At 40.7% G+C, this 13,207-nt stretch overlaps 1 protein-coding gene across 1 annotated transcript; it reads left to right on the top strand.

Moving 5' to 3' along the window:
* The first annotated feature begins 1,801 nt into the window (after positions 1 to 1,801).
* slc5a1 (solute carrier family 5 member 1) lies at positions 1,802 to 12,052 on the top strand. The gene is made up of 15 exons (XM_039779923.1): positions 1,802 to 1,939; positions 4,994 to 5,065; positions 5,289 to 5,393; positions 6,168 to 6,227; positions 6,355 to 6,459; positions 6,568 to 6,673; positions 7,015 to 7,095; positions 7,221 to 7,429; positions 7,940 to 8,075; positions 8,234 to 8,341; positions 8,446 to 8,596; positions 8,688 to 8,856; positions 11,076 to 11,291; positions 11,422 to 11,527; positions 11,608 to 12,052. Exons 1-15 carry the CDS (start codon positions 1,802 to 1,804, stop codon positions 11,820 to 11,822), a joined length of 1,977 nt encoding a protein of 658 aa, XP_039635857.1. The 3' UTR covers positions 11,823 to 12,052.
* Positions 12,053 to 13,207: the final 1,155 nt, after the last annotated feature.

Below are 13,207 nucleotides of genomic sequence, written 5' to 3'. Positions count from 1 at the left end.
CCGGAAATAACTAAGTGAGACCGACTGCCCGCCCAACGACCCGTGAGGTCAGCCAAGATGAAGGCCGGCAGCTCCTCCGGACGATGGCACGGAACACACCGAACAGACTCGAGTCACTGACCTCGCCAGACTGTTAAACGGCCGATTATTGGGTTGGTGTGTCAGGGCCCTTAGACTTAAAGTATCATGAGTAAAAGTACTCATTATGCAGACTGGTCCATTTCAGAATATACGTTGTATTATTAATTCATCCATAATAATGCATCAGAATTAATTTGTTGATTTATATTTCATATTTTAAATCTGCAAAGTAACTATAACTTACATGATTAAATAAATGTTGTGTACCCTTAAATATCTGTAGGAGCTCATAGTCACCTGAATCCTAGTTTCACTGTGCTGGAGAGACACCTAGCGGCTGCTCATAGTACTATTTTTGTATTTGTGTACATTGATGGTTTTTTTTTTTTTTTTTTTTCAGAATCACATTTTTAGTGTAGCAACTGATGATCATCTATTTTTCAGTATCTGCTGTGCCCTCCTTCAAACATTGGCCGTTTAGACTAATAATTAACACACAAATAAACAATCATCTCTAAGTATGAAGGAGAACATTAAGTGTTCTCTGTGGGTGGAGTGTAGTCGGGGTTAAGTGCCTATTTGTACTAGACTTACAGTAAATGAGAGAATTTCCTCCAAGCTATTTAGAAATCAAAAAATGAAGGCCTCGCTTTGATTAAAATACATAAATTTCATAATATTTACAGTTAGTCAGTTGTGCCTCTCTGGATTATTCTGCTATTGTGTAAAGACAAATGGACAGAAATGTCCGCCGACACTCAAAATATCAGTGAAATGTGTAATCAACAGCTGTACATTTACTTGTCGGATAGTCCTGTTTTACTTATTGACAGAGGTGTCAAAGTCAGTGTGAGGGGGCAGTGAGAGGACTATGTACTGTAACAGATCTCTTATGGGTCAACATTCAGTAATCTATCGCCTTATTTCTATCAGCTGGCAGCAGTGATGGAAAATGTGCTCATATCTTTTACTTAAGTAAAAGTAGCAATACCACAGTGTAAAGTAAAAGTCCTACATTTTTTTCACTTAAGTAAAACGTGTAATAACAGCAAAATGTACTTAAAGTAATAAGTAAAAGTACCTGTTGGGCAGAATGGTCCCTTTCAGAGAGTTATATTATATATATTTTTGGAATGTTATTAATGCTTTTACACATAAGCAGCATTTTAATGTTACCGCTGACAAGGTGGAGTACATTTTAACTATATACTGTTTGGTTTAATCTACAGAAATATCATTTTCTTTTCTTTCTTTTTCAGTTAAAATAAACTGCTTTAGTTTTGGAAAGAGTTAGGGTTTGAATTGAATTAAGTTGAATTTAGCCGCAGTATCGGAAGAACCACTAGCTGGTATTTCCTTGTGGCTTGATCATTAACAAAAAAAAAAAGATTTGCTGAAAGGTTACAAATTTGAACACATTCATTTGCACAAACACAATCCTGTATCAGCAAGGTTTATTTGCACATCCAGATACACTTTCAACTAATTACAATATCTGGTAATGTATTAGATGAACACACACTCTCCCTCCCAGCCCCCAATCTTTCACACACACACACACACACACACACACACACACACACACACACACACACACACACACACACACACACACACACCTCAGCCAAAGGTACATAAGTGTCTGTGCAGGTGCTTTAGTCAAATAGGTGCGACTCTTTGACTGAAGCAACAGTTCTGCTCTCTGGTCACACTCAGCAAAATGTCTCAGGATTATTTTGGATTCTCCTGGAGAAGGAGCAATGCAAGAAACGGCACGACCTCCGTGGCTGTTAACAACGCAGCAGATATCTCCGTTATTGTGATTTACTTTTTGGTTGTCTTGGCTGTCGGAGTATGGGTGAGTTGTTCAGTCTTTCAGTTTGCTACGGGAAAATATAATGATTTTTATGTTTTTAGATGTTGGAGAATTCAAGATGATACTGATATAAGAGGCATCTCACGTTTACTTCAACAAAGGCCTTGTTTTAGCACCTTTACAGCAGCACATAGTAGAGTAAATTATAAACTTAGCACAAAAAGTAAGGAAATTTGTGTTTGGTAGATTATTTCTCTGTGGTAACTGGTTTTTGGCAATAAATCTTATACTGTTGTAAAGCCTGTTTAGTTCCCTTTTACATGGTGCCCCATTTGTAAGGAACATGCATTTGTGGGATGAGCAGCAGCGCTGAGTATGTGGGTTGCGCCCATGAAAAATTTGCCAAATCTTCTCTGCCAATGCCAAACAGCTTATTCTGCCATTGACTCGTTTGGCGTTTGGTGGATTGGATGATTGAAGTTTGAAGAAACAAGACATATTGGCAATTGAACAATTTATTAAAGGGATACTTCACCGATTTAGCATTAAGCTTTGTATCAGCAGAAACACGGTAGTATCTTGATGATGTAAAACGACGTTTTTTGCGTCATCAGATTTTTTTTTTTTGCCCAGAGGCAATGGACTACAGCCAGTAGCAAGAGCTACTTCCGCATGTTTTCAACCCGCCCATAGGGGGTTGGACTGTCGTCTTTCTCCGAAGATTTCCGAAGCAAAACAAGCATCCTGAATCTTCGCTAACTGGCTTCTCAGCAGAAAACATTTAGATAGATTTATTGATCTTGAAGGGAATTTTACGTGCATTCAAAACTACCGCATACGTGTACCACCAGGATACATTGGTACAGATCGGAGAATATGCAGGACACTTTATTACTGACGGAATACTCAACACACTACGCCAGCTTGCTATGGAGACCAGCGGTGTTGCTCAATGCCTCTGGCCGGTAAAGGGACATCATCAGCGGGGAGCGTTGAACGAGTGTGCCGGTGGAAAGCTAATGGTGCGTTCTTTTTGTCCACCGAAGTCGATTTACGAGTCGTTTTGCGGAGTTACGAACCGGAAGTTGCAAAAAGAACGCCCCCGAGGTCGTATATACGACTCGTCAAGTCATCTAAACTCAGAGGACCCCGAGTTCACTTTCAAAGATGGCTACGTCATGAATCACATGTAGTAAACATTGTGGTTTTCTACAATTTTAAGCACTTTTGTCTTTGTTGTAACCAAATGAAGAAGTTGTACACATAGCACTGTATACTGCTACCTATAGGCATGTTGCTACAGTCTTATTAGGAGTTAAATACCGCCTAATTAGTTATTTTGTAGCTTGTGCAGCTGAAATTGGCTAGAGACGCTCGGTTGCTATATGACAACAATGGCTTTAAGCAGAGTCTTGAGCAGAAAGCAGAGCAGTAGCCTAACGTTAATCAAAATGTAATTTTCATGTATCAAACTGTGAAATATATTTGTGTAATATGTCAATAACTGGGTGAATAGAATCCTAAATGTTACTAAAAATGTTACAAAAATCCATGTTTTCTCCGACTCGTAGTATTGTGTGACAAAAAGAACAACCCGCGGTTATTCGTTTTTCGACATGGATGTGACGTCACACTCGAGCTACTAGTCGCAATTACAAGACAAAAAGAACGCACCATAACGCTAGCCAGCCACCTGTTCCATCAATCCTGCTTGCAAGTGTCCACTCATTAGACAACAAACTGGACTACATCAAACTTCAATGAAACTCCCAACCCGAGTTCAGAGACTTCTGTGTTTTTGTTGTTTTGGAAACCTTGCTGACCATTCTACATTCCACGCAAATTTATGGCTGTGTTTATACTCTGTATTTACAGCCCACCAAGTGCTAATGCTAGTAGCTATGTGTTAGCTGAACTTTACGGAGCATATAATGTGTGCACGCTAATGTGTGTTTCGTATGTCGTTTATATATAATGTCGTTTTTATATATTTTAATTGTGTAACCACTTGAGCCACGGTGAAACATTTCGTGTACATGGTTGAAATGACAATAAAACACACTTGAGTTGACTGTCTCACTGTCTGTCTGTCTGTAAACGGTAGGCGTGGCTTGGGAGTAGACGCTAAAGCAGCGATGCAAGTGCATTCTGGGATTTCATCCACATGAGCCAAAACACATTTTCTGGTTTTTCTCGGCCTAGAAGCCACCAATTTCAAAAAAAAAAATCACATTTCTACTACATAAGTGACCCAATTTAAAGATATATTCATCTTTCCAATGGTGAAATATCCCTTTAATTTCACAAACAGGAGCCTCAGTAGCGTGTGGAAGAACCATACCCAGCCACAACAGCCTGGCACCTCCTCGTCATGCTGGTCACCAGCCTGGTCACACACTGCTGTAGGATGGCATCCCATTCTTCAACCAGAAGTCCTGACCTCAACCCCATTAACACTTGTGGGATCAGCTTGGGTGTGCTGTTCGTGCCAGAGTGACCAACACAACCACATTGGCTGACTTGCGACAAATGCTGGTTGAAGAATGGGATGCCATCCCACAGCATCATCCAACCCACCAAACACATGGCATTGGCAGAGAAGATTTGGCAAATTTTTCATGGGTGCAACCCATATACTCAGCGCTGCTGCTCATCCCACAAATGCATGTTCCTTACAAATGGGGCACCATTTGAAAGGGAAATAAACAGGCTTTCCAACGGTATAAGATTTATTGCCAGAAAGCATTGTTGCCACAGATAAATAATCTAACGAACACAAATTTCCTTACTTTTTGTGCTAAGTTTACATAATGGAGTAGACTCATATTGTTCAATCACGGCCTCTTACTCAACAATTTGGTTTACAATTGTTTTATTGCAGATCAGATTGCACTTACTAAATGTATGAGTAATGTTCTTTCACTCTTTATCACTCTTATAGCAGCTTATAAAAATGATATGTAATCATCTTTTTATTTTGATATTTTGAAGAGACTTCATATTTGTTATGAGGTGACTGTTGAAATACAGAGTATGTTGCTGTTTTGCACACATGTATTTATGGGTTTTCTAAAATGTGCCCTTCTCCTGTTGCAGGCTATGGTCCGCACCAACCGAGCCACAGTCGGTGGCTTTTTCCTTGCAGGGAGGAGTATGGTGTGGTGGCCGGTGGGTATCTCTTGATACTGATAACAGATTTTTATTGTTTTGTGCTAATTAGTAGTATAAAATAGGATGCAGTGTGTTTAAGCAGGTTTTATTAGAGTAATCAGTTGTGTGAATCATCTACAACTACTAATACTGACTGTGGGACCATAAAAGCAACATCAGCTGAGAATCTTAGAAATTATGCATATTATTTATAAATATAACTACTCTATGCACTTCACAGATCGGAGCATCACTGTTTGCCAGCAACATTGGCAGTGGCCACTTTGTAGGAATCGCTGGGACTGGTGCAGCTGCAGGAATAGCCATCGGTGGCTTTGAATGGAACGTGAGTAATCATGTCTGATGTGCCAATTATACCATTATCACTTCTCACGCAAATGTATCTCTAACCTGTGACATATATTATCAGTTATCTCTGTCAGGTGAGCTGATAAGTGTAAATTATGGCCCTACCAGGCACAGGCCCAGGGCCCCAGAGTGTAAGGGCTCCCCTGGCCTTCATCTGCAAAATGTCCCACAAAGAGACACATACCGACATGAAGAGACACAATGACCACAAAGTAACATAAAATGATTACAAGGAGGTGCAAAGCAACTGCAAAGTGACATCAAATAACTAAAATAATATGCAAAATGACCACAAAGAGACAAAAAATGACCACAAAGAGACAAAAAATGACCAGAAAGAGACACAAAATGACCACACAGAGACAAAATGCTTACAAAGACACACAAAGTGACCACAAAGAGACATAAAGAGACACAAAATGACCACAAAGAGAAACAAAAAGACATGCAATGACCACACATAAAATTACCACAAAGAGACAGAAAACCACAAAAAGATACAAAACAACTACAAAGAGACACAAAACAACAACAAAGGGAGGAAAAAGCATCACAAAGTCTGTGTGTTGATCATATGCAGGAAAGATGATGGGGCCTTTTGTATATCTGTGCCCAGGGGCCCATTGTCTCATAATGCACCCATGGATGGAAGGAAACAGAATAACAGCTGAAGTCAATTTCATTGGAACATTTTGAGTAAATGGTGGCATTGATTTTTTTTTTATTGGTTGTGTATTTTTTTCTGTTTCAGGCTCTTGTAGTGGTCGTCATTCTGGCATGGCTGTTTGTGCCCATCTACATTAAAGCTGGGGTAAACAGAACAGGCCACATGTTGGACATAGAAACACCTCGTTGGGAGTCATAAAAACAGCAATATTAGAGGAGAAAAGTAAGTGAAACAAACACAAATAAAAATCTAATTTATTATGGATGTTTAGGTGGTCACCATGCCTGAGTACCTGAAGAAGAGGTTTGGAGGACAGCGTATTCGCATCTATCTCTCAGTGCTGTCCCTCGTTCTGTATGTTTTCACCAAGATATCAGTAAGTCATTACATCTCAACCGTCAGTGATATACTCTATGTCAACATTGTACCAGTATTGTACGTTATTGATTGATATGATGTGTTTTGTTGTCTCCTCTCCACTCAGGCAGACATGTTCTCTGGCGCCATTTTTATCAACCAGGCTCTTGGGTTGAATATCTACCTTGCTGTTGTCATGCTGCTATTGATTACTGCACTGTACACTGTCACAGGTCTGTCCCCTTAGGATGCATTCACTTCCTTTTCTATCTAACTCACTCATAAACTAAAGCCAGAAGTGTTATCTACCTTACAGAATGGCACGACAACTGGGGGTAAAGTCTTCTCAAGACCATATATAGAGATGTGGACACACACATGCACACTCTCTCTCCTGTCTAGTTTATCTGTGGTGTGTTATTGTGGTTAATTAACCACGGACCAGGAAATGGCCTTCTGTTGATGTTTTGTACACATCTGAACTTGAGCTTTACAAAGACTCTGAAGTTGTGTACATTAATGGCAATAAAATGAAAAAAAGCATAGATTGTTAACATCACAAATTGTATCTTAGGTGGATTGGCTGCAGTGATCTACACGGACACTTTACAGACCATCATCATGGTTGTTGGATCATTCATCCTTATGGGCTTTGGTAATATACCACTTTTTTATCCTTGTACTTGTTTCTATTATTTATTGTGACAAAACAAATCCTGCTTGTGACATCAAAAAGTAAAAAATGATTGTAAGTTAAGTCTAACTTTCACACGTCCTCAGCTTTCAATGAGGTGGGAGGTTATGAAAGCTTCCAGGAGCGCTACATGAAGGCCGTCCCTTCTATGACGACTAACATCAGTGCAAGCTGCTACGAGCCTCGGGCTGACTCCTTCCATATTTTTAGGAATGCGATTACAGGAGACCTGCCATGGCCTGGCCTTGTGTTTGGACTCACCATTCAGGCCATGTGGTATTGGTGCACTGATCAGGTCAGTCCAGCAAATGTGCAACACTGCATTTGCATGACCACAATCCATGGTTATAAGCACACACACACACACACACATACACACAAACAGACTGGTTCATTTGATTCCACATATTTGCACACACATTTATGTGCCTTTATCTTGCCTGTTTTTGCCAGACCAGCTCAAGCGACGTTAGGTGGCCTGCTGTACGAGGAGAGACATGCTTTTAGTTAGACCTTAAAGCACTCCCAGAGACTGAGATAAGATTAACAGGCAGACTATTGCTGGATCTCAGCAAAGATGCTAATTGAAATGTTGATATCCTGCACAGAGATAAACACATTATAGTCAGCCTTGATCCCTGCTCAGTTAACAGAGAAAAATACTTCAATAAGCAAATATTTTGAGTTGAACCCAAAATAGAGAGAAAAGTTTAAAGTCTGCAATAACCTTTTTTAGATCCATTTATCCATCATGTTTACTGATTGTATCATGGCACTACTAATCTTTTTCCATTTGTTACTGTAGGTGATTGTCCAGCGCTGCCTCTCAGCCAAGAATTTATCTCACGTTAAGGCAGGCTGCATCTTGTGTGGCTACCTGAAGCTGCTGCCCATGTTCCTCATGGTTTTCCCCGGTATGATCAGCAGGATCCTCTATGCTGGTGAGTGTGCTGTGCTAACTTTGTAATGTGACTGGCTTAAGCTTAAGCAAGCTCACTGGTTGAAAGTACTATTGTAGCTCATGCACAATTTACCACAGACATAAAGGTGGATTCAATATTTTCTTAACATCCTGCTGATCTTATTCATGTCATTCTAGATGAGGTGGCATGTGTGGATCCAGATGCATGTTTAAAATACTGTGGTGCCAGTGTTGGCTGCACTAACATCGCTTATCCCAAACTGGTGGTGGATCTCATGCCCAATGGTGGGTGGCTAAAGACCTTTGTCTTGTGAGCTGAGAATGCAAACTGCAGCCTTTTTCGTAAAGTTATCTTACCCCATTTTAATCTGTTATTCTATCTGTTTCAGGTCTGCGAGGTCTTATGCTGTCGGTGATGATGGCCTCTCTGATGAGCTCTCTTACCTCCATCTTCAACAGTGCCAGTACTCTCTTCACAATGGACATCTACACTAAGATCCGCCGCTCAGCCACTGAAAGGGAGCTCATGATTGCTGGCAGGTAAAACACATTGGGGGTTCAGTTTAATATGATTTCTGATGCTGAGATAATTCCTACCTGCCTTAATGCCACTATCTTTGATTATATATAGAGTGTTTATCTTGGGCCTGATTGGTGTGAGCATAGCATGGATCCCCGTGGTGCAGTCAGCCCAGAGTGGTCAGCTCTTTGACTACATCCAGTCCATCACCAGCTACCTCACACCACCTGTTGCAGCTGTCTTCATGCTTGCCATCTTCTGCAAACGTGTCAATGAGACTGTAAGTTTCCACTTGAATCATTTCTTTATTTACACATTTCAAGTCAGTTAATTTCAATGTTTCAGTCAAGTGCAATCTACTGCCTGTCTACAGCCATGCTAGCAGCTCTGTCAGGGTGTACTTAAGCCACGTTTCCATCAAACACTTTCGGCATAGTACCTTTAGAACTGTAACCCGTATGGACATGTACCTTAACACTAGATCTGTTTTGCATTTCCACTGCACTGCAGACAGCACTCTTAAATGTAGGCGGGGTTGTTACTGGATGGTAAGAGCCGTGGACATATAAACGAGCTGAAAACCTTTTTTCCTCACTGCTTGATACAGTTTTTGCTGTATTTACTCTTCATCAAACATAACCGGTCCAGGGGCGTAGGCAGAAATAGTATTTTGGGCGGGCCAGTACAAAAGTGGGTGGGCCATTTTCAAAAAGACGAAGTAGAAAAAAGGACTAACTGAAAAAAACAGCAACGATTTTACCTTCCAACATATTGCATTACAACGGCAATAACAGTACTGTCTACAACATGCTCAACCAACAAAGCTCCGTCTAAAAAGTTTGTACACAACAATATAGACAAAAACCTGTAGATTGTAACATATTCAGGCTAAAATATATTTGCACACCCACACAGCAGAGAAGGCATTTACATACTGCAGGACATAGAATAGCTTACATCAGACAGACATCACACATGTAACAATGCAACAGAAAAGTGGCCAGCCAGGTGCCAAATCTTAGACAGTGTATTAAGTCCACGGCAGTGACAGGGTCAAAGAAAACTCAAAACAACGTCACTCACAGAGAAGTTATCTTCTTATTTAATGTGGGCAAAACACAAACAAACGCGTTTCAGCTAGAAGCCATCATCAGTATTCACCATTTCTTACTAAAATAGGAAGGTTACTAGGTTAGCTAAGTTACTTAATTAATAACACAAGAAGCGTGAAAGACGTTTGACTTAATGTTACCTGTGTGAGGGCCTCCTCTCTGGCTGATGGGCTGTCAGCTCCGCTGGGGAAATGTCTGTACATACTGCAGAAAAGCTTCTCCTTATTTACACTGGATTCCATCCAAGAAAACTGTCCATACCAGTTTAAAGAGAAGCCATTGTTGTCGCGGTAACTTTTAACAGTGCATTGCTTAACACATCCGTGGTAGCTAGCTACGTTGTCTAAACAGCCAGCTAGCTAACGTTAGCTGCTGAAGGCAGCCCGGAGAGTCTGCCTGTTGTTACCATAGCAACAAACTACGTTCCGAAGGCGTTTGATCTAATTGTTTGATTGTTTGGTTTAAACAGTTTTGTTTTAATGAGAAGAAAATACACATTAAACACACACAACTAGCTAGTCCTGTTATTTCTTTTTTTGCATACATTTGAATATTTTTCATAACAAAACGTATTTTGATCAAACTTGGCTGGACGGGCCAGCGAGTAAAGTGGGCGGGCCAGTGCCGCCCTGGCCCATTACTGCCTACGCCCCTGAACCGGTCTAATGTGTAACAAACTAAACTGAACTGAACCGGACTGCTTGGTGGAAACAGGGCTTTAGGTACAGCGGTTCTTTGGGCTATTTGCTAATGTTAGCACGTTAACATGCTCACAAGGACAAATTTAACATGCTAATGTTACTGCAAACAGGTAAAATGTTTGCTATGTTACCCAACCATTTTAGTTTAGCGTTTTTAGCATGCTAATTCTTGATAATTAGCACAAAATACAAAGTACAGCTCAGGGTGATGGAAACCAAAGTATTGGACAACTTTTAAATTTTGATTACAATTCATCTTGAGGGGGACATGAATGTGAGCACCAAATCTCTCGGCATCCAATAGACTTTTCACTCAAAACCAAAAATGTGAACCTCACGGTGGTGCTAGACGTAAATTCAGGGGATCACCAAAGACATTTGGAATCATGCTCTGGGCACCATGAATGTCTACCAAATGCAATGACACTCCATCCAATAGATATTGAGATAGTTCAGTCTGGACCAAAGTGGTGGTCCGACTAACAGGCCGACAGATGTTGCCATGCCTCTAGCGTGGGTAAAAAGGCTTTTGTGTGTGGTAAAATGCAGTCCATTTTAATGATCTTACTGTAACTGGTCAAAGGTATTTGGCAATATCTTTCTTTTTACTGCTTCCTCTGTAATGTGGTTTCTTCTGACCATAAAGCAATTTAATCACAGCTTGTCCTACCTTTTTCTTTCCTCAGGGTGCGTTTTATGGCCTCACGATTGGCCTGTTAATCGGCCTGTCCAGGATGATTGCTGAATTTGTTTATGGGACAGGCAGCTGCGTTAACCCCAGTAACTGTCCCACCATCATATGTGGAGTCCACTACCTCTACTTCTCCATCATCCTGTTTGTTATCTCCTGTATCATCATCGTGGGACTCTCACTCATGACCAAACCCATTGACGACAAGCATGTACGTGACAGCAGTGAGATAAGGCTGGATAAAAAAATTCATCTCCCAAACACTACTGAAGAACAATGCAATAACCAACTGTACAGATCATTTGTTTCAACCCACGTGTCGTGTTGCTCTGTTGCTCTAGTTGTATCGACTGTGCTGGAGCCTAAGGAACTGTACGGAGGAGAGGGTGGACCTTGAACAGGATGATTGGATTGATAACCAAGGGTCCAACGATATGGACATAGAAGGTAAGCAGCAGACGTACAAAATAAACATGTGCAGACAGACAAGCAGATTTTCTTCATCGCCTTTGTCTCTTCCATCACAGAGCCCGAGGAGGAACCAGGCTTGTGCAAGAAGGTGGTGATGTCCTTCTGCGGCCTGGAGAAGCAAACAGCCCCGAAGTTGAGTCCAGAGGAGCAGGCGGAGCTGCAGAAGCAGCTGACAGACACCACTGAGAAGCCTTTATGGAGGAGCGTTGTCAACGCCAACGCCATCATCCTCCTGTGTGTGGCTGTTTTCCTTCATGGTTTTTACGGTTAATAGGAGCAAACAGAGATCACAAAATGCCTCTTACTTACCTGTAATAAATAACAGATGTGGGTTAGTAAGTAGAAGATGGAAGTATGGTACTGTATTCATTCTACATAAGCCGTTCTCTGCTCAAAGTTCTCGAGTGCTGTCATTTAAATATATGCACATATACTGTATGTTGTTTTAAGTGTTAATGAATAAAAACATCTCAGGGAAGAAGGGTTGTGAATTAAACAGAACACTGTTTTAGTCTCTTTGCTTCCCTCTGGTGGATCACTGTTGTTCCTGCTGAAAATATAAGTAGTTGATTTTATTGCCCATTCAACTTCTAGTCATATCTGCTCTTACTGAGTACTTACTTAAGTACGTATTTTTTGGACATGGTTAATAAATGCTGAAACCACAGATGATAACTTGATGCACTGTAAGTCATTCCCTATGTGACTCTTATCACTAACTCTGTGGTTAATGTGCACTAATGTAGGCCTTGAATATGTGCACCGCTGTTAAATGATTTTATGATTCCTGCCTTGGACTTGCATGCTTTGTTCTTTGCAGTTTTATCTCTTTTACCTCTGCATAAATCTCTAGAAGCTGCAAATGACTTTATATCTGTTTGAATCATATGTCTGGCATTGATTCTGCTGGCCTGCCTAGTGAGTAATTGCACGAACCACAGTCAGAAGTCAACCAGAAGGCTTGTGTGGCTCTTAACAGTCAGAGGAGACAATTTATGACAGTGATGAGTAATGATGAGACAAGACATGTTTTGAATTCTTTGAAAATTGAATACAATAGATGATCCAAAGATTTTGCCAGACTAAATCAAATCGAATCAAGCCACATAGTTTTGAAGAAGCAGATCACTTTGATTTATGTATATTTATTCATTACACTATTAATTGAAAATGTAATCAATTACTTTACTAATTACTTAGTCTATATCCTTGATGTTACACTTCCGGGATTGCTCCGGTGCCGCAGGGAATTCCGCCGGATGCATGTATTTTCCATTTCCATCCACTTTCTTTGTGTTGGAATTTGAAATTCGATGGATTAATGAGGACAATTTTTGACTGCTCCTCAGATCTCTACAGGGTAAACTGAGACAGCTAGCTTGACTATCTAGTTTTATCTCGCACAACTATTTTGCAGCGGCATAGTGCGGAGTTTAGCGCCGCCCATTCCGATTAGTTTAAAGAAATGCCATTAAACCAGAGCATGTTTTCCTCCCATCCCCTAATGCTATGTGGAGTAGCCAGACCCTCCATCAGCGTGCTTTGGAGGAGGGTCTGGCAAAGCGAGACTACTAATTTCTCAACCTAAAAGTAATAAGTTATATTACTTTAGTTAGCCTACTTCACAAGTGGAGATAGAGAACGAGACATTTGAGC

The sequence above is a fragment of the Perca fluviatilis genome, chromosome 17 (assembly GCF_010015445.1).
Source record: "Perca fluviatilis chromosome 17, GENO_Pfluv_1.0, whole genome shotgun sequence".
Taxonomy (NCBI): Eukaryota; Metazoa; Chordata; class Actinopteri; order Perciformes; family Percidae; genus Perca; species Perca fluviatilis.
This window is presented reverse-complemented; position numbering and strand designations above follow the sequence as displayed.